The following is a 22,289-nucleotide window of genomic DNA, read 5'->3' as shown; positions in this document are numbered from 1 at the left end:
GGCCGTTGCCGCCTCCTTCCACATAGGTGGGGGTGGAGCAGCCTGCGCCAAACCAACCCTCCACGGGGAAGAACACGGGGGTTTCCACAGGTTCCGGGGCCAGGCCCGCCCAGCCGCCGGCCGCGAGAGAGGCCACGGGACGGGAGGGCTGTGGGAGAGGCTGCAGCCACGTGAATCCACCTCGAGCTTCACAGCGAAATGACCACCCGTGGCTGCAAGTCGCTGCTTCTGAACCGTGTCCAGGTGAACTGGTATCGCCGCCTTGTCCGGCATGGGCCTGGGGGTCTGTGTGGCTGCCCAACGAGGGTCCCGTCTCCGCGTCTCCCTCTGGAGAGCCTGCCCGGCTGCACACCCTCGCTAACTTCTAACAGCCTGACGGTCACACGACCATCCCTGTGTCGGCGCCAGGACTTCAGAGAAGTCGGCAGAGCTGGTTGTTTGTAGGCGGTACAGAATGATGGGAGGAAAGGAAAGGAAGAAAACGTAGCTAGAAGAGGGCCTTCATCCCAGAGAGCCCCTCTGCTCGGAGCTGCGGCCCCCGCTCGCAGGGCTGCTGACAGCGTGCGGAACGGCCAGCCGGCCCCTCGGCTGCTCTGAGGGCCTCCCACCTCCTCAGAGGCCTCGGTCCCCTGAGAATGCCAGTGGCCGCAAACCATCACCCTCTGGGCGTGTGGCGCTGGACCACCACTCGGGGCTGTGCCTGGTACCTCATGGGGTCCTCCTGGTGTGCTTTTGGACGTGGCACCGTCCATCCTTGCAGAGGGAGAAACTCGGTGCTGACGCATCCCACAGCTCAACAAAGCTCGGGCGGCCTGCAGGTCCAGTCAGGCCAGGAGCAGCATCTTTCCAATCCCCGGGCCCGCAGCCCCCAGTGGGAGCAGGAAGTTAGAACCCTACTCCCCTCTCCCGCCGCCCATGCTGGGCACGACACGTGGGGTTTCTCGTCCAGGAGCTGCGCCCCCTCAACCAGGGACACCCCTGCAGGTCTATCCACCCGCATCCCAACTAGAACGTAGGGTCTGTGGAGGCGCTGAAGCCGAGTCAGGGCTTGGGCCTCCCGCGTCCATCTGCTTCTCCCCTGAGCTTGGGCGTGGACCTTCCACTAGAAGCCACAGACCCTCCCCAGCCTCCTCCCTGGAAACGTTCTGCCTGCCCCCCGGCCTGAGCTGAAAAACCAAGACAACGGTGAAGAAATAACCAGCACTTACTGGGGGTGTGGGGCGAACCCAATGCATGAGGGGCAGCTCCAGGCTCTGGGCCTTTGAAACAATACAGACAACTTCAGAGCTGCGTGTTCCCAGAGAAGTTGGCAGCTTCGATACCATATTTAGAGACGGAGGCTCAGAATAATACGCTCTCTTCGTAAATAAAGTCACAAGGAGACGGCGGTGCTACAGGTGCAAGAAGGGCCAAGTTCAACATGGTAATTAGCTGAGGCTTCGACAACATCCGCCCTAATTTCCGCACTGAAGACAAGGCCTCTCAAACGGGAAGCAGCTGCCGTTAGCAACCGTACCATTTTGGGCATTACATCCATCCGGCTAAATCAGGTTTCAGATTTTGCTTCCATCAACTCCCAGCATCTGTAAATAGCATCACTTCAGCAGTCTGCCCTCGCACGTCAACACCATTAGCCGAGGTCGTGGGACCCACCAACAGACAGAGGCCTGGATCTGGTTCCCCAAGGTCAGAACTCTCTGGACGCGCACTGGCCCTGGGATGAGGCTGCCTCGCTTTCCAGGGCTCGCCCATCCTCCCCCATCTCTGTGTCCCGAAACCGGTGCCTGCAGGTGCGGCAGGGCTAGGAGGCCGGAAGGATGCTGACCCCTGACGGGTGGGGCAGTAGAAGGGGAGGGAGCGGGAACCAGAGAACAAACCCTCCAGGTGAGTGCGTGGCTCCAGCCGTAGGACACAGGCTCTCAGCAGATGCCACGAGGATGCATCCACCAGCTAGTGGAGGGGTGGCGGGGGCTGGCTCTGGTGCAGGAGGGAGACAGGATTCCCGAAGCACCACTCGGAGACACCCCGCCCCCACCCTCCAGCCCCTCCCACCGCTGGGCCCGGGCTCTGTCCCATCACTGCCTGCAGCCCCTCCTCTGGGCTCCTCCCAGCCACCACTGCGCCGGCTCCGCGGCCACGGAGCCATGCCTCGCACCAGGCCTCTGGCAGGTCCACGACTGGCCGACCCCGACCCCGCCCAGCGCCCGCTTCCTCCCTTGGCTCCTGCCCCTCGCACGCCTCAACACCGCCCCCCCCACGCCCCTCCCCGGTGAGTCCCCTGAGTCACCTCCTACGCAGTCTTGAACCCTGTGGTTCTCCACAAATAACCTTCTGCCAAGAGGCTGAGATGAGGACAGCTGGGCACAGACCGTCAACACCCTGTCCCCCGCAGCTCCAGAATCCCCCTTGTCTCCTCTTCCCTCCAAGGGCGGGCCCTCCTCCAAGACCCTCCCCTCCCAGCCCAGCTCCTCCCTGAGGGCAGCTTAGGCTCAGCCCCTCCCTCCCTGGGCCTGAGCTATCCGAGACGGAGCTCCGGCTGCACCCGCAGCGGTGTGGAGGTGGCAAGCCCCACCCAGGTCCTCAGTGCCCAGGGATGCACAGGCCGCCCGCCTGATGGGCCTGGCCCATCAGAGCGGCCTCCACTGCGTTTCGGCCCTAGGCCTCCAGGGTCAGCCAGGGTCACCACGAGGCTCCTCACCCCTACTCAGAGCTTCCCCCTCTCTGCACCTCTTTTTCCAGATGCTCCTGGCCCCAGACGTGGCTCCCTGGGGTCAGCTCTTCTCAGTAAGGGGCCGGGGTCCCCGGGGAAGCTGCCAGGACGCACTGGCCCTCGTGCTGAGGCCGGGGCAGCCCCGTCTCTCCAGGTGCCCATGACAGGAACTGGTCACAGGACACGGGCAGCCGAGCCAGCTGGCCTCCAGGAGCCCAGAGCACAGAACGAGGAAACACACCGACACGTCCAAGTCCAAGTCCAAGTTCAGGCGACACCGGACGCACAAGGGGGGTCCCACCCAGAAGGCCCCAGCCGGCAGGAGGGCTGATGGCTTCGCAGGCTCAGCCCTCTGGGCCCCTCAACCAGCCATCACCCACCTGTCCTTGTGGCAGGGGGCGGGCTTGCCCACCCAGTGAGGCTCAAATGTGCACCCGCTCTGGGCGGGCCGGAATGGAGGCGTGCTCAGGCTCTGTGGACGGACTGGCAGACAAATCATGGTCCCTACACCTGGGGGCCCTGAGCGAGCATGTAGGGACTGGAGGCAGCCCTGACCCCGAGGGGTCAGCCCAGGGGTCTCCTCCAGAAGGCATGGGGGCTCCGGCCACAGCGAGGCTGGGAAGTGAAACAAAGTGTCCTCAGAAGGAGGGAGCCCCGGCCAAGCTCACCACGCGAGGTGGGGCCTCAGGGGAGTGAGCTGTGGAGGGCAGAGCCCAGGGGAGGCGCAGGGCGGGCGCCAGGAGAGGCTGATGAAGGAGATCTGGCGACCGCATCCTCCCTCTGCTTCCAGGCAGCCCGCCTGGGTTCACCCCACTGAAGGCCATGCGGTTTCCTCTTCAGAGTGAGCTAGTCTGACAGCTCTCCTGCCTCAGTCTGTACCTCCAAGTCCCCAGAGCCCCGGCTCTGCACAGTCCCTGCGTTCTGCAAATCCAAAAACTGGCCGCTAGCCACCTGTCGGGCTGCTGTCACTCTCAGTCATTTATTAAGCACCTGCCACGTGCAGTCACTTTGCCAAGCATGAGGGACATTAGGAACGAACACGGGGACCAGGGTCTGAGTGGGAGCCAGTGAAGAGGCTAAGAAAGGACAGGAAGGGGGCTCCGCATGGCTCATTAGGTGAGCAGGAATGCAGGGCTCCCGGCACAGAGACCCCGAGCCTGGAGGGGAGTGGGGAGGCCTGGGTAGCTGGGGTCTCGGTGCAGGGACAGGGACATGGGGGCTCGAGGCACTACACCCTCGAGGCAGCGGAGCCCGGGCTGAGGAAAGGAGGCGGCACAGGGAGGATGAGAGAAACAGAGCTTCCATTACAGTAAGGACACACGCGTGTCAGGGAGCGGGTGTCTGGGCAGGAATTATTCTAAAGAGCCACCAGGACAGGGTCTGAGGACCCCCAACCTGCACCCATTCCTGCAGTTGTCCCGTCTACCCTTGGGAGGCAGATCCCACCCACGTGCCAAAGGCTCCGGCCCAGTGTCCCCATCCTGCACCTGCGCCTCCGATGCGGCTGACGCCCACTCAGACGCTTCCCAGGCAGCTGGGTGCTTCCTTTCCTCATCTGCCCTCTTTCGCATGGCATCTTGGGTGCTTGGGGGACAGGTCATCCCCCCGTTCGGCTGACGAGTAGTGAAGCTCCACGCACGGGGCCCTGGGGGCTGGCGCCTGACCCCAGGCCCTCGAGGCCCAGAGCACGGAAAGGAGGCCCTGCCACGGGTGGGGTTTGTCCTCCGAGGACAGAAGTGACCTGGCCCACTCCGCTCTGTCCTGAGCGACACCCGACGAGCCGGCAGGTGTCCGTGGGCTATGCATTGGTCCCACCGTAGAGATGGCTGCTGGACGGTGCCTGTCCTTGTAACCAAGGGGCATGAAGGACAGGAGGTGGGTTCCAGGACGCAGGAGGAGGAGGAGGAGCTGGGAAGGCAACGAGGAAGGGTCTGGGCCAGGGTCGTGCCGACGGACGGGTGGCCCTCTCCCAGAACCAGCGGCCCAGGCCCCGCTGCGGATGCAGTCAGCAGCTGAGGAGAGTGTGGGTGAGAGGAGGGCCTCTACACTGCGTCAGACATACGGATGCTTCTGGAGACTGGATACCCCCTCAGAAAACAGCACGAGGCCAGGCCAGCTCCGAGAGGTTTAACCCCTTGTCCCCCAGCCCACTCAGCAAGCCCCAGGAAAGAGCCTGCCTGGGATGGGAGCGGGTGCCGCGTCCCCAGAGCAAAGGTCACTCCGGAAAGGTCCTCCTTGGGCAGGTGTCACGACTGGACTGCACGCAGGCCCCAGCAGCCTCCCCCCACGACCTTCAAACCACAGCTGCAGGGCTGGAGAAGGCTCCCTGTAATTCAGTCCCGTGAGGGCGTGATTTAAGACAGGGCAACACCCAGGGGGATGACCGCCACCCCAAACTGCCGTTCGCCGACACAGGCCCCGCTCCCTCCCGGCCCAGGCCCCAACCTGCAAAGACCCCAGATCCACCCTGTGGCCTCAGATGCCTGCTCATCGCCCAGAGGAAGATGGTCTGAACTCTATCACCCACGCGCGATGCCCTCGAGGCCGCGTGAGGGTAAGCGTCAGCTCAGCGCTTCAAAAGGGAGTGGGTACATAACAGCGAATCAGCCTCGGGAGACACCCGGCCAGGGCCTCCTTCTTCAGTGCCTGCTGAGGTCCTGGGGTCTGTGGCTATTGCCAGGGCCCCTGGGGCAATGGTGCCGGGCCCGGCGCTGTGCCCGGGGAGGTGCGGGACAGGAGCGAGGGCCCTGCTCTGCCTCGGCCCCTGGAGGAGAGCCCAGCCCCCGGCTCAGGGGACCTGGGCGGGCAGGAGGCTGTGATCAGAGCAGAGCAACTGGGAGGGCGGTGGGCACACAGGAGCCCCTACGCCCTTGCTCTGAAGGACCGTCTCCAGGGTCCAGCAGTCGAGCCCCAAGGGCACTGACTCCCCGTTGGCTGAGTGTCTGAGCCACATGAGCCTCAGGAGGCCCTGCTGACTGGTTTCCAGCCCCGAGCCCACACTCTCGGCCTCTGGGATGATGCCCGAGTCCCTTCCAGAGCAGGGGTGCCAGTGCGCCGGGCTCGGCCTCCCGCAGGGGCACCATTACCCGCCTCAGGTTTCCTACAAAATTTTTTCTTAGTTTCTTAAACTGCATTTTAAAGAGAAGTGAAAAATGTTAGCTACATCACTTCACAGCTGCACCACCCCACCAGCACCTCCCAGATCAAGCCTCGAAGCCTCTCCACAGCCGGGGCCTCCCTCTCGCTTCTCCGCTCGGTCTCCCCAGGGCACCCCCTTCCATCAGCCGCGGGTGAGGGGGGAGTTCTGCTGCTCCTGAACTTCCTAAAAGGGAAAGTCTTCAGTGCACTCTCTTTTCCACCTTGTTCCTTTAAAAATGTGTCCGTGAGCTGCATCCATGCTTTTAAATGTCTGTCCTTTCACCTTCTCTGGCCCTCCTTGGGAAGTCCCAGCTCCGCGACTCGGCCGAGCTGACTCCGTTTTGGGGCGTTGTCACAGGCCCCTGGGACCCTTCTGTGAGTGGCTCCGTGAGAGTCTGCCTTGGAAGAGGTTCCACTGGCCAAAGATGCCGGGGGGATAGACTCTCCACGTGTGGACAGCACTGTGGGGGTTTCACGCGTCGAGTTCTTGGGTCTGAAGCAGCAGATGCAGAGACCACTTGCCAGAGTTGGAGCAAATGCACAAGTGAGGCTGGAGGTGCTGTGGGCTGTGGTCCTTGCCGGGGGTGGGGGGCAGAGAGCAGAGCGTGTGTGTGCACATGTGTGCACGAATGTGCCCCTCGCAAGTGTACCAGAGAGGGGAGTGTATGTGAGGACTTACTGTTGGGGAGGGTCTGAGAGTCACCCGGGGAGCTGCTGCTTCAGAGTACACATAAGAACCGCGGGTTCCGGACATGTAGGGGAAGGGGAGGAAAGGGCCGGAGATGAGGCTGGAAAAGCAGAGGCTAATCAGCGCAGACAGCCTGGGCCACCCACCCCAGCCAGCGGCCTTCATCTGGCAGGTACCGGAATCCACTGGCCCACAGGGCTCAGCAGGGGCAAAGCTGGCCATGTCCCCTGCATCGTGTGTGGCCCGCCCTGGGCTGGGGGAGCACAGGCTCTGAGCGAGGACGCTGGGGGGAGGGAGTCGGGCCCAGTTGAGAGCCATCGGCCTGGGATCGCACCCGGCTCTGGGCCCCTGCGGAGTCGGGGGCGGCCCTGCACACAAGGGGTGCGAGAGGCCAGATGAGGACTCCTCAGGAGGGTTTGGGGCCCAAGCCCCGTGAGCACTGGCTGAAACGACTCCTGGGGGTGATGCAGTGCGCACAGGCGCAGCGTGGGGTTAGCCTGGGGACGTGCACGTGCGGACGTGTGCTGACAAACAGCAAACACACACACAGCCCATAGCGAGCAGGGGCTGAAAGATCAAAGGCTCTGAACGCTCCTCGCTCGGCCACCGCCCGTAACTTACTCACTGGAAACCCAGAGCATCTTGGTCACAGAACAGAGGCAGGAAGCCAACCAGCCTCAAACGAGCCGAAGCACGCTCCACTCCAGGGCTGGAGCTGATGAGCCGCCCCAAACCCCAAGTCCGGGGAGCCTCAACATTCCCTTCAGTGGTTGGCAGTGTCCCCGGGGAAGCTGCTTCCTGTGGTGAGCTCTTCTCCCCGGGGTTCTGGGGGCAAGCCCAGCAGAACCTGGAGGGTCTCGGAGAAATGGGGCGGGCCCAGGTTTCCCGTGAGAAGTAGGGAGCCCTGCCTCATTGGCCACGTGGCAAGATGATGGGCTGGGACGGACCACCCCCAAGAGGCAGAGGCACTTCTCACAGCCTCAGGGTTCAATAAAACCCGCAAGTTGTCCCCATCTGAACTCCGATTACTGTGGGGTAACCTTCTTCCCCTGAGGAGAGCTCATCTCTGGTCTGGTAAAGCAAACAACAAAGGGCAAGAGAGGGCGTGGGTCTGGGAGCCTGGCCTCACCTCCACATGCAGGAGGGGTGAGCCTGGGAGTGGGGCCTCACCTGCCTGTGCAGGAGGGGTGAGCCTGGGAGCCTGGCCTCACCTCCACGTGCGGGAGGGGTGAGCCTGGGAGCCTGGCCTCACCTCCACGTGCGGGAGGGGTGAGCCTGGGAGCGGGGCCTCACCTCCACGTGCAGGAGAGGTGGTTCTGGGAGCCTGGCCTCACCTCCACGTGCAGGAGAGGTGGTTCTGGGAGCCTGGCCTCACCTCCACGTGCAGGAGAGGTGGTTCTGGGAGCCTGGCCTCACCTCCACGTGCAAGAGGGGTGAGCCTGGGAGCGCAGCCTCACCTCCCTGTGCAGGAGGGGTGAGTGTGGGAGCACAGCCTCACCTCCACATGCAGGAGGGGTGGATCTGGGAGCGGGGCCTCACCTCCCTGTGCAGGAGGGGTGAGTGTGGGAGCGCGGCCTCACCTCCATGTGCAGGAGGGGTGGGTCTGGGAGCCTGGCCTCACCTCCCTGTGCAGGAGGGGTGAGTGTGGGAGCGCGGCCTCACCTCCCTGTGCAGGAGGGGTGGATCTGGGAGCGGGGCCTCACCTCCCTGTGCAGGAGGGGTGAGTGTGGGAGCGCGGCCTCACCTCCACGTGCAGGAGGGGTGGGTCTGGGAGCCTGGCCTCACCTCCCTGTGCAGGAGGGGTGAGTGTGGGAGCGCGGCCTCACCTCCACGTACAGCAGGGGGAAGATCCCGATCTTGTCTCCCAGCATTCCCTCCGCCCAGTTGTCGTCCACTCTTCTGATTACAGTCAGGACTTCATCCTGGAATCACCCCGTGTAGGCAAAGCACAGGGACACGCACAAAACGGATACAAAAACAGAACCAAGAGACCGGTTAGTGTCACTGCAGCTAAGGAAAGGCTCTACGCGATGACTCATTCTGAGATCGGCGTGAAAACCGTCCCTCCCATGTCTTCACCCAGGATCTCTCTTCCTCTCCCATATTGATTTTAGCAGCAAAGAGCCTCCAGTGGAAGTGTGTGGCAATTTACAATCTAGTGAGCACTTTAAAATTCATGTTCCTAATATGTGCTTATACATAAAATGGTTTTCAACAAATATAAATTCAACTAAGTATAAAACTTTCTATGTTCCTGCCTCCACCAGAGCACAAAAGATGACCCAATCCAACTCCATTTATTGAGTCGTGGAAGCTCTGAACAACCCTGTTAAATCCTCGTCGTGCCAGGCAGTAGCAAGGACAGAGGCAGAAGGTGGGCAGACGCAGGCGGAAGGAGGGGCGTGAAGCAGGGACACAGGCGTGCGGTGGGGGAGGACTCGCCCGGTGCCCCCGGAGGCGCCACGAGCCGCGGGGACAGACGACAAGGGCGGGGGACAGGACGAGGAGCGAGGGGATGACCGGGCGGCAGCAAGCGTCGGGGGGCCGTGCTGGTGCCACACGGGGTGCAGTGGGACTGTCCACGGGCCGTCTGCCCAACCGCCCTCCACATCCAAACCGCCTGCCTTTGTCCCCCGGGGCCTGCGTGGACACCAGAGGCCTGCCTGGCGCTCAGGAGCTGACAGCCAGAGCAGCCTTGTGGGCCCGGCTGGGTCTGAAAGCACCGCCTGCCTTACCAAGGGGCCTTCGACCCCTTCGTGTGAAGCAGTGATGTGGGGTGTGGGCCCCTGGGGTCAGAGGGACGCTCCATCTGGAGCGTCCTGATGGACTTCCTTACATCACTGGAGAAGCTGCTTCCCCGTGAACGGAGGGGCCGCACAGTTTGGGGAGTTTATCTGGGGCGAGGTGGGACGAGGTGATGGGTGCTGGACGTGCCTCCCAGAGGACATGGGGCAGGAAAGGCAAGACCAGGAGTCTGTACTGGCAGGTCCCCATGCTCCCTTCCAAACCTCCCCTCTCCTAGGGGTTTAGGGGACAGCGCAGGGGCAACCGCACCCCTCCTTCTCCAGGTCCTAACCCCAATTTCCCAGCTTAAACAAGTACCAAATAACAAGGGCTGTGTGACTTCAAAATATTTCTTTTCCCAATTGATACAGTCCAGAAAATGCAACAGACACTGAGGGAATCTCAGGCTTTCCCACGTTTCGGGGTGGCTGGTTCTCCGTGGCCGGTCGGGTGACACCGACAAGGGTTTCCTTGTAGTCAGTGCTCGGCCATCAAGGCGGCGGGCTTTCCTGATAAGCATTAGGGCCAAAGTGGCCGACTGGCTTGAGAAGGGATGAGCAGAGAGGGCACCTTGCTTATCTCACATAGAGTTCATGACCAGGAGGGCCCTGTACCCGTAATAAACTCCACTCAGACCCAGCCAAAGGGTGGCCCCCAAGACCTCGCCAACGGTGCAAAGGAAAAGGTAACTGAAGGCTTCCTACAAGCCAGAGCTTTTGCAAGAGCAAAATAAAAGAAGACATTTAATTTTGTAAAATTAAAAAGAAAAAATACCAGATTAATTTTGGTAAAAAATAAAATACCATAATATCTACACGGTTATTTGAGACTGGTCTAGATATTAGAGCCATAGAAATAAAAGGAAAAAAATAGGAAGTATAAATATTGGGAAGAAAAATCATATGATTTTCTACCTAGAAAAACAGAGTATTAGTTAAAAATTAGAATAAGAATTTGAGAAAGGCTGATAATTTTAAAATAAATACATGAAAATCATTGGGTTTCCCATCTACCAGCAATAACCAGTTAGAAAATGTGACTAAAATTGGCTAATCATTAAAAAAACAAAGTTAATTCTCTAATTCACTGTATGCGCCGAAATTAATTCCCTAAGTATTAAAGATTTAAATGTTAGAAAAAAACCTTGAATAACCTAGAAGAAAATGTGAATAGATGCTTAATCTTGAGGTGGGGAATGGTCTTAAGAAGTAAATAACAAAGATTTGGTTACAGAAAAATGAAATTCTCTACGTTAAGAACAGCAAGAAAACAAAAAGGGAAATAATCTAGAAAAATACTTGCAGGACAAACTGGAGACTAAGACCTAATATCCTTGCTACATAAGGACCTGAGAGACACAGCAGGAAAGAGAGACACATACTTTAAAAGAAAAACAGGCCAGGGGCAAAAATCAGGCAACTCACAAAAAAGGAAGAAAAGCAAACTGCTGTTAAATACATTTAAAAATGTGATACCCGACTAATATCCAAAAAAAGTACAATTTTAGACAGGAAAATTCCTTCTCCCTTCGTTGGTCGTTGGTGTCGTATCAGATTAGCAGGGATGAACACAAGCCCGCTCGGCGTGTTCAGCACGATGGCTACGAGCACTTTCTCATTTCTGGTGGGGATATACATTTACGGCGGTGGTGTGGCAAGTCCTATCAAACACAAGAAGCTGCATATCCACTAACCTGACAAAAACACTTCTAGAGACTCTTTCAAGAAGATCACAGACATGCAAGAAGATTCAGCTCCGAGTACGTTCATTACAGTGTTTCTTCAACTAGAGAAAAACTAGAGACAACTGCACAGCCAGAGAGGGTTGGTTAGATAAAGTATGGCACATCAACCAATACCATAGCCAACTGCAGCCCACTCCAGCCAGCCTGTCCCCCTAAGGAGGAGGGGAAAGTGGGGATGCACAGGCAGAGCTCACAGCCTGTGGGTGCAACTCCGTACCCGACGGGGCTCTAACAACAGGGCGAGAGGCCACAGGACATTTCCCCTCCACGCCACTAAAGGCCTATCGACAGCAGTACCTTTAACGTGGTACATTTTATGTCCAAATATCAAAAAGGAAAAAAAACTACTAGACATCCTAAAAGGCAAAAAGCAGTTTGAAGAGACAGAGCAAGCATCAGAACCAGACTCAGACATGGCAGGAATGTTGGAATTATCAACAGGGAATTTAAAACAACTATGCTAAGGGCTCTAATACATTTAAGTAGACAGCATGCAAGAACAGGTAGGCAATGCAAACTGAGAGATGGTAAGCCCAAGAAAGAACCAAGAAGAAATGCTGGAGATCAAAACACTGTAACAGAGATAAAGAATTCCTTTTATAAGCTTATTAGTAGATTTAACAGCTGAAGAAAGAATCTCTGAGTTTAAGGATGTCTCAACAGAAACTTCCAAAACCGCAAAGCAAAGAGAACAAAGACTGAAAAAGAAAATAAACAAAAACCCAAAACAGAACAGAATATCCAAAAACTGCAGGATAACTACAAGAGGTGTAATATACACGTAACAGGAATATAGGAAGGAGAAGAAAGAAAAAAAGGAACAAAAGAAATATTTGACACAATAATGACTGAGAATTCTCTACCCTGAAAAATAACTCTTCAATAGTGAGAAAGAAATAAAGACTTTCTGAGACAAACAAAAATTGAGGGAATTTGTTGCCAGGAGACCTGCCTTGCAAGAAATGTTAAAAGAAGTTCTTTAGAGAGAAGAAAAGTTACATAGGTCAAAACCTTGACTCTACATAAACAAAGAACGTTGGAGAAGGAATAAGTAAAGGAAAAATTTAAAAAACAGTTTGTTCAAAATAATAATAGCAACAATGTATCTAATTACATACGCTTATGTACATACCATATATATGTATATCATATATAAAAATATATACACTTATGTATGTTTATATATAAGTTAAATGAATAACAGCAATGACAAAAAGGACAGGAGGAAGGAATTAGGATTATTTTGTGATTATAAGGTAACTGCACTACGTGTGAAACAGTAGTTTTATCTGAATGTGGACCTGGATTAGTTGTAAATGCATACTGCAATCTCTAGGGCAACCACAAAAAAAATTTTTTTAAAGGTACAACTGATATGCTAAGACGGGAGAGAAAATGAAATTATTTAAATTACTTAGTTAAAACTGCAAAAGGCAAAAAAAGGATGGAAACCAAAAACAGGAACAAAAAGCAAAGAAAACAAATGTGGTAAATATTAATTCAACAATATCAATAATCACTTTGAATAGCAATAGTCTAAATGTACAAACTGAAAGACAGAGATGGTCAGGGTGGATCAGAAAAACAAGACCCTACTGTATGTTATGTACCGGAAACCTATTTTAAATATAAAGATATATATATAAGGAAAGATACACCACGCTAACACTAATCAAAAGAAAGCAGGAGTAGCTATACTAATTTCAGGAAAAGCAAACTTCAAAGCAAGGAAAGTTATCAGAGATAAAAAGGGGCATTACATAACGATAAAGGTGTCAATTCTCCAGGAAGACAACAATCCTTAACATGCATGCACCTAACAACAGAGTGTCAAAACACACGAAGCAAAAACGGATAGCGCTACAAGGAGAAACAGGTGAATCCACTGTTACAGACTGGAGACTTCAAAGCCCCACTATCAGAAATGAATGACCCAGCAGGCAGAAAATCAGTAAGGACCAAGCTGAACTCAACACCACCATCAATCAACTGGATATAATTGACATCTATAGACTACTTCATCCAGCAATGGCAAAATACACATTTTCTTTGAGGTCACATGAAACATTCACCAAGATAGATCACATTTCGGGCCATAAAACACACCTTAACAATGCTAAAAGAACAGAAACCATACAATGTCTGCTCTCAGACCACAATGGAATTAAACTAGAAATCAATATCAGAAAGATAATTGGAAAATTCCAAAGTACTTGGAATTAACACAATTCTAATAACATTTGGTTCAAAGAAGAAACATCAAGAGAAATCTTAAAATGTTTTCAAACAAATGAAAATAAAAATACAATTTGTCAAAACGTATGGGCTGCAGTGAAAGCAGTGCTTAAAGGTAAATTTATAACACTGAATGCATATATCAGGAAAGAAGAAGGATCTAAAATCAATAAACCAAGCTTCCACCACAGGAAACTAAAAGAGAAGAGCAAGTTAAATCCAAAGTAAGCGGAAGAAAAGAAGAAATAAAAATTAGAGCAGAAATCAATGAAGTTGAAAACATGAAATCAACAGAAAATAATCAACAAAGAGCTGCTTATTTCAAAAGATCAATAAACTCAATTAGCTTCTAACCAGGATAACCAAGAAAAACAGAGACGCAACACAAATTACTAATATTAGTAATGAAAGAGGGGACATTACCACAGATCTCATGGGCATTAAAAGGATAATAAAGAAATATTATGAACAATTCTATGCCCACAAATTTAATAAACAAAATGGACCAATTTCTTTAAAGACGCAATCTGCCAAAACTCACACAAGAAATAGACAATCTGAGTAGGCCTATATCTGTTAAAGAAATTGAATCAATAATTAATAAACTTCCAAAACAGAAAGCACCAGACCCAGATGGGTTCTGAATTCTACCAACATTTAAGGAAGAAATTATGCCAAATTCTCTAACAATTTCTTTCAGAAGACAGAAGCAGGAGGGCTACTTTCTATCTCATTCTGTGAGGCCAGAATTATACTAATACAAACTAGACCAAGACACAGTAGGCAAAGAAAACTAAAATGTCTCCCATGAACATAGTTGCAAAAATCCTCAATAAAATATTAGCAAGTTGAATCCAACAAAGTATAAAAAGAACTATATAGCATGACCAACTAGGATTTATCCCAGATATGCAAGGCTGGTTTAACATTCAAAGATCAATTACTGTAATCCATCACCATCAACAGGCTAAAGAAGAAAAATCACATCCTCACATTAATGGATGCAGAGAGAGCATTTGACAAAATCAAACAATTCATGATTAAAAAAAAACCTCTCAGTAAGCTAGAAACAGAGTGACGCTTCCTCCACTTGAAAAGAACGTTCACAAAACCCTTCAGCTAAACATCACACTTAATGGTGAGAAACGTGAAGCTTTTCCTAAGATCAGGGACAAGCAAGGATGTCCCCTCTAACCACAGCCTTTCAATATCATAGTCAAAGTCCTAGCAAATGCAATTAAAACAACAAAGGGAAACAAAAGGTATACAGATTGGGAAGAAAGAAACAGAACTGTCTTTGTTTGCAGATTACATGATTGTCTATGTAGAAAATCTGAACGAATCAACAAAAAACTACAACCAATGAGTAATTATAGCAAGGTTTCAGAATATAAGATTAATATATCAAAGTTAAATATTTTTCTACGTACTAGCAATGAACAAGTGGAATTTGACATTAAAAAATATAATACTGTTTACATTAGCATGTAAAAAAAATGAAACAGGTATACATCTAACAAATAAGTACAAGAGCTACATGAGGAATATTACAAAACTCTGGTGAAGAACGTCAAAGACGAACCCAGTGGAGAGATGTCCTACGTACATGGGTAGCGAGACCCGATACTGTCACGATGTTCCTCTCAACTTCTGGATTCAATGCAATCCCGATAAAAATCTCAGCAAGCTTTTTTGTGGATGTTGACAAACTGATTCTCAACTTTATAGGGAGACGCAAAAGACCCAGAATAGCCAACTCAACACTGACAGAAAAGAATAGAGACTGACGCTATCTGACTTCAAGACTTACAGTAAAGCTACAGTACTGAGGACAGTGTGGGATTGGTGATAGGATATAAAAACAGATCAATGGAACATAATAGAGAGCCCAGAAATAGACACACATAAATGTAGTCAACTGATCTCTGACGAAGGAGGAAAAGCACTACAATGGAGCAAAGACAGTCTCGTCAACAAATGGTGCCAGAACAACTGGACAACCACCTGTAAAAAGAAATGAATCTAGACACACACCTTACACCCTTCACAAAAATTAAGTCAACATGAATCACAGATCTAAATGTGAAATGCAAATCTACACAACTCTTAGAAGATAGCACAGGAGAAAATCTAGATGACCTTGGGTTTGGTGATGACTTTTGGAAACAACATCAAAGACTGGTCCATGAAAGAAAGAATTGATAAGCTGGACTTCATTAAAATTAAAAATTTCTGCTCTGTGAAAGACGCTGTCAAGAGAATAAAAGGACAAGCCACAGACTCGTGAAAATATCTGCAAAAGACACATCTGATAAAGGACTATTGTTCACAATATACAAAGACCCCATAAAACCCAACAGCAAGAAAACAAACAATTCGATTTAAAAATGGGCCAAATACCTTGACATACACCTCACTAAAGAAGACATACAGATGGCAATAAGCACATGAAACGATGCTCCACATCGTATGTCATCAGGGAGAGGCAAAGTAAAACAACAATGAGATAACACTACATTCTATTAGGACGGTCAAAACGCAGAACAATGGCAACACCAAACGCTGGTGAGGATGTGAAGCAACAGGAACCCTCATCACCGCTGGTGGGAATGCAGAACAGCGCAGCCACTTTGGAAGACAGTTCGGTGGTTTCTTACAAAACTAAACACACTCTTACCATACAATCCAGCAATCACATTCCTTGGCATTTACCCGATGGAGTTAAAAACTTACATCCACACAAAAAACCTGCACATGGATGTTCATAGCAACTAAATTTGGAAGCAACAAGATGTCCTTTAGTAGGTTAACAGGTAGATAAACTGTGGTCTATCCAGACAATGGAATATTATTCAGTGCTAAAAAGAAATGAGCTATCAAGCCATGAAAAGCCAGGGAGGAACCTTAAATGCTATGACTAAGTGAAAGAAGCCAGTCTGAAAAGGCTATATAGATTGTGCGATTCCAACTATATGACATTCTGGAAAAGGCAAAACGGTGGAGACAGTAAAAGGAACAGTGGCTGCCAGGAGTTGGGGGGAGGGAGGGCGGAACAGGTGGAGCACAAAGGATTTTAGGGCGGTGAAACTGCTCTGTATACTACACACGTGCATACGTGTCATTACACATTTGCCCAAACCCATAGGATACGTAACCCCAAGGGTGAACAGTAATGTAAACTATGTGCTTTGGGGAATGCAAAGTGTCAGTGTGGGTTCATCAGTTGTAACAAATGTCCCATCTGGGGGGGCGTGTGGATAACAGGGCGGCTGTGCATGTGCGGGGGGGCACGAGTATCGGGAAATCTTGTACCTTCTGCGCAGTTCAGGCATGAACCCCAAACTCTATTTAAAAAAAATAGCTAAAAGTACCCCAGACTGATGAATGTGAACAGACTATAGCACTCACAAAATATAGGTGCAGTTCACACACGTAACATCGAGAGGAAACAAAGCTGGACACGTGAGTAGGTTCTGCACCATCTGTTTATTGGAAGTTCAAGACAGACATGCTCATCTACGGTGTTAGAAGACACGGAGGGAAGCTGGGGTGCTGGCACCCCACCATTTCCCTCCTGGGTAGTGATTATAGGACATATTCTTTCCAACCACCAAGCTGCATAATTTTGATTAATACGCTTGTCGGTACATGACACTATACTTAGGTAAAAAGCTTGTTTTAAGGTCACAGTATTTCCGGCGTGGACAAGCCACGGCACCCCTGAATCCAGCCTGTGGCCCTGATGCACCTCTAAAGGGACGTCACATCCTGAGGAAGCTGACACGAGGTGAGGAGTGTGAAGCACAGCAAACCAGAGAAGGGGGCACCAAGCCTGCGCTGAGGAGGCCAGGAGGGGCCGCGCCTTCACCCTGCACTGAGGATCCCAGCTCCCTGCGGGCCACCAGGAGGTCCCGGTGACTGAGAAGCAGACACAGCTCCGAGTAAGGGACAGCTGCCCCCAAAGGACCCCGCCTCTTAGGCCGGGGAGCTTGTCGTCACCCGAGGGCCACGAGGGGCCGAGCTAGGCCTCCCCCAGCTCAGCAGCACCCCCCGGGCATCGCCTAGGTGTCCGGCACCAGGAGGAAAGCACCCCTCACCACGGGAAGCTCGGCACCCCCCCCCGCAGGCAAGTGCAGCACGTGGCTCCCGAGCCCAGTCACGTCAAACTGCTCCGGCGAGGCCGCGACACGAGCAGACGCAAATCCGGGCCGGGACCCGAGGACGCGGCAGGACCAGACGCTCCTCTCCAGCTCACGCAGCCTGGGGGGAGGCCGGGCTGTGCAGCAGGCAGCCACGCCCAGAACACCAGCAAGTGGCTAACTTCCCGAGGTCGCGGAGGACGGGTTCCCGCCCTCTGCTCTGCCGCTAACCCAGCTCTCACCAGGGACACAAGCTCGGGGTGGGGGGGGGGGGCAGCACCGCAGAGCCGCCAGCACCAAATGCCGCGGCCCTGCAGTCAACGCCTTCTCCCGCCGTCCACGCGTGACCGGGAGAGCGATGCCTGGATCCCCATCAGGCCTCGGACGTGCGGTCGTATTTCACAACCCCGGGGCCGGTGCTTTCACAAGGACAAGGACAGGGGAGGCACCTGCTCTGCGGCCTCTTGGGAATGCGGAGAAACACGCCCCCCCCAAACCCTAACTGCATGAGACAGGGCGGGCCCGAGCCGCAAGGACGGACGAGCGGGGAGCTCTGCGCTGGGCCGTCGCCGTCCAGGTCCGCACACCCTTCCAGGCCGGGCCGCGGAGCTCGCGTTGCAGGATCTGCTGCCGTACCGTGCCGTCTCTGCCTCGTGCTCAACTCTCCTGTTTCAGGAGGGAAGCAGCCAGAGACGTGGAGCGTGACGGGGCCTGGCTGAGGGCCAGCGAGGCTGTGGACGGACAGTGGGCAGGCTGGCCTGTGCCCTGGGTCCCCAGCGCTGCCCGGCGCGGAGGAGCAACGGGCCTCTTCCGGACACCACAACGCTCCGAGGGATGGCGGCGGGGCAGACAAGGTCTGGGCCAATCAGGCAGCATGAAGGATTTTCTGGACAAAAGCTGCTCCCATGACATCATTTCACTTTCAGACGCACGACAACTTCACCTACAGTCTCCTCTGCAAGCGCTCCTCTCGCAGGTGGGGGCCTTCCCTGTGCCGCCTCCCCATCCCCCCGTTTCCAAGCTCTGAGGGACACCAAAGGCCAGGGCCCAGCAGCAGAGCTCCCTTGGAAGTGGGTGGCCTTGGGGTGGTCCCGCGCGACCCTGAACACAGCGTGGTTATGGGAGGAGTGGACCGCCTTCCCTCCCAGGCTCAGTGGGCAACACACTTGCAAAGGAGTCGGGCACCACCTAAAGGGGCCTTAACTGCATTTCTGATTAACTCACCGAACTCCCCGGTGTTCGTATGTGATTCCTACCGGGGGGAAAGCCGAGCTGCAAACAGATGGGGCTGTTAGGAAGCCGAGGCCTGAGGCTTTCCCTCCCTGACCTGCCAGGGGGCTGGAGTCTTTTTCCCCCCAGAAGTCCGCAGAGCGTGGCTGGCGGAGTGCACGGTCCTCAACACCACGTCAAAGGTACATCTCACACTCCGAAGGCCCGGCCCAAAGTACCTGGAGAGTTCCCGCAGCAGCTCCGAGTGAAGCAGCCTCTGGGGCCTGACAGTTTCCTAAATGCGCCGTGGGGCAGATCACACGCACGGGACCTGGACACAGGCCGGCTGCCCGCCCTCCCGGGGGCCTCCCTGTGCCTCCACTCCTCTTACTGCAACCAAGTGGTTTCCAAGAGGCACCGAGGGGCAGACACCAGGATGGCCCTTCTGAAACGTGGCCACGCGGCCTGTCCGCTCAGTGCGGACGCCCGCTCAGCCGGGCCACGGCCGCGGCCACCTCGCGCTGCCCCATCCCTGACAGTCCCTCACTGTCAGCTGCAGACAGAGTGCCGGTCACTCTGGTCCCAGAGAAAAGGGAAAATCCCAAAGGAAAGAGCTCACAAACTCCCTGCACCTTCTGCTGCAGACACAGCACAAGACTCCCCCAATGGCTCCGGGGTCCCAGGGGAGGCTCTGAAGGGCCCGGCTGCTGGGCTGTGCCCTCTTTCCTGGCTTGTGCACCGCAGCTGAGCTCCAGATGCTGCTGGGGGTTGGGAGGGCTCCTCCAACCCCGCCTGCCGCCCAGAGAAGGGACAGTCTTCAGAGCCCAACCTGCTCTGAGCCTCTGGGGGGGTTGGTCCCCTTAGGAAAGCCGCCTCCATGGAGGAGCCCGCAGGCTGCTGCCCAGTTGTAGGGCGGGTCCGGGAGCCGCCCAGCCCGAGCAGAATGCAGCACTGCCTGCTCCCTCAGGCTCACCCGCTTTGGTCACTAAGTCCCCGAGTCTTCCAGCCCGGAGAGCATCCCAACTGCCCCTCAGGACAGAGGACATGCAGTGGGTCTGGGCTGCCCACGATGGGCACGGCGGCCTTGACAGAAGGGCTCAGGGGTTCCACACCGCTGGGCAAGCCTCTGCAAGACGCAGCCACTGGGACAATACAGGTACAGGCGACCCGTCCGCAGAGTCTCAGCTCCAGGCAGCGGGGGTGTGTGCAGGAGGCCCATCTCCCCCGCCACGAGCGTCCCAGGCCAACACAAAAAGTGACGCGCGTCTGACAGAGCAGGAAGCCAGCGAGGGTGGAAGCCAGAAATGGCTGAGTGCCTATTTTGAGGTTGGTTCCCTAAATGCCTTTGTTCATTGAATCCTATCAACTCCATTTTATCATCAAAAAAGAGACTCAGAGGTGAAGTTGATGTCCCCAAATCACCGTATAAAAGTGAAAGTGTCACAATCTGAACCCGTCTCACTCTAGAGTCCAAACCTCAAATACATTTGATTTCTAACCACCTACGTCTGTCCTCCAATCAGAAGAACATAGTTTGGGATTAGTGCTAGGTTCATTCACAAAGGAGAGAATCCCCACGTCAGGGACGACGATTAAACACTCAGCGGTGTTAAGAGGATCACGTGGAAGGGTCTTGTGGTGACACCAGCAGGAGGGAAGTCTGCCAAGTCAGGACAGCTGGTGGTGTTTGAAAAGGGCTTTGCCAACTCAAAGCACCCCTCCGGCCGTGCAGAGCTGGGCGGGTGGGAGGGTGTGAGATGAGGACGAAAAGGGGGCTGTCGCGTGCCCACGGGGCCTGTGTCCTCCCCGAGGAGCCGGTGTAGTGATGGCGGGTCTCCAGTCTCTGCTGCAGGGCAGGCGCAGATGGCTCTGAGATGAGACACACGTGGGCTCCTAAGGCCACAGGGCTGAGGCCACACAGGGGATCCCAAGTGCAAGGTCCCTGCACCCAGCAGCCCCTGACCGCAGCCCCTCCCCGTCACGTGGAAGGCACGGCGCACGCAGGCCTCGGGGGACAGCTGGGAGCCACCAGCTGACAGAGCAGGGACGCTGCACTGTCCCCTTTGTCTTTTTATCCGCACATGCCCAGGTTTTTGGAGTGGGACTGCTAAGAAGTTATAAATTGTGCTTTTTATAGCTGCTTTACAAGAAGTAATTATTCATTCTCTTCTTCAATTAAACAAAGACTTTGGTTTTAGAATGACTTTAATTAATGCAATTTTAACAGGACTGTTCAAAAGCTGACAGCAAGGTAAAAATCTTGCTTTGATGCACATTCTTCAAGCCTTTTTAAACCTCATCAATCCCATCACAGTGAAGTTTTTTAAAGGTAAGTTAGCACCATCCGTGGACTTTAGACACCGCTGCTTCCCTTGCTGAGTTTAGAAGGGAACATATCCAAACAACAAAACATTCCCGGGAAGCAAAACCAAGCTGGCCCGGACCATGTGGTCACTTCAGGTGACGAAACAGAGGCTGCGAGAACCAGCACTCCAGGCAGGTGGAGGGAATCCCTCAGCTGCCGTGTGGGGATGCGGAGGCTGGAGGCGTCTCGAGGGGAGAGATGAGAAAGAAGAGGTGCTCGGGCGATGGGGCTGCGCCCTAACCTAAGGCGGGGGGGGCTGCACCCTAACCTAAGGCGGGGGGGGCTGCACCCTAACCTAAGGCGGGGGGGGGCTGCACCCTAACCTAAGGCGCGGGGGCTGCGCCCTAACCTAAGGCGGGGGGGGGGGCGCCGGCGAAACGCTTGTGTGAACACAGTGGGGGGTCGAAGCACGGTCTTCACCGGAATCACACCCAGTGGCCTCCAGCCCTGCAGGTTAATCCACAGACAGAAAGCAAGCCCTGGTAGAGTAGCCCGAGGGATGCGTGGCCCAGCAGCTCCCACACCTCCGCTCCCCAAAATGGGCTCAAAGGTCAGGTCCCGGGGAGCCCTGAGGACCGCCCACCTCGACAGCGCTGCCCGCACAGCCCAGGGCGCCGGGACCTGCCCACCCCCACCCCCGCCCCGGGACGCAAAGTGGCAGCAGCGCCCACCACAGGACGAGTCTCAGGGAGCCATCCCGAGTTCTCACTTCTCCCACGAGGGTGGCTTTAACGTTTCTTTTGAAAACCAAACACTGACCACCTCCTGACCAGATATCCCGCACACCTCCTGGGTGACTCGCACAGCCCGTCACTCTCAGGAACTGTCCCCTGGACTTGCCATTCCTGCCTCTCCCACCCGAAGTCAGGCTCCCCGGATACAGCACAGCTCCCAGTGGGATGAGCAGGCAGGTGCCCCTCTGTCCCCGTCCAGTGGGCTCTGGTCTTCGCCCTGGAGTTGAGAGTCCCAGCAGAGGCTCGCGCACGCAGCGGGAGGCCTTCACCAGGAGACGCTGGCTGCTCCGGCCCTGCATGTGTCCGCTGGGGGAGCCTCCCGCCACCAAGGCTGTGAGCAGGGCCCTGTGTCTCTCCCTGTCCCCGTCAGCCCCTAACGGGTCTGTCTCCTTACAAGGCCTCGATCGACCCTGAGGGGTGGCTGGGTCCCTGCTCTCGATCTTGAGTGACGGCACAGAGCACCAGGGCCCAGGGTCTCCCTCAGGGTGGGCTGGGCAGAGGGGCGAGCACAAGGGGCTCTGTCCGCCTGGCCTCACACTCTGC

The 22,289-nt window shown here is 54.5% G+C and overlaps 1 protein-coding gene across 1 annotated transcript in view; it reads right to left on the bottom strand.

Moving 5' to 3' along the window:
* The window catches only part of SH3RF3 (SH3 domain containing ring finger 3), a gene marked incomplete at both ends in the record, with an annotated part of 201,266 nt that overhangs the window by 79,236 nt on the left and 99,741 nt on the right, over window positions 1-22,289 (bottom strand). The window contains one exon of the mRNA XM_082851248.1: window positions 8,363-8,458. Coding sequence (XP_082707374.1) covers window positions 8,363-8,458 — 96 coding nt within the window. The remainder of the gene's footprint in view (window positions 1-8,362; window positions 8,459-22,289) is intronic.

This window comes from Leucopleurus acutus, assembly GCF_964270905.1.
Source record: "Leucopleurus acutus genome assembly, chromosome: 12".
NCBI lineage: Eukaryota > Metazoa > Chordata > Mammalia > Artiodactyla > Delphinidae > Leucopleurus > Leucopleurus acutus.
Note: the sequence above shows the minus strand (reverse complement) of the source record. Positions and strands in the feature narration are given on the sequence as shown.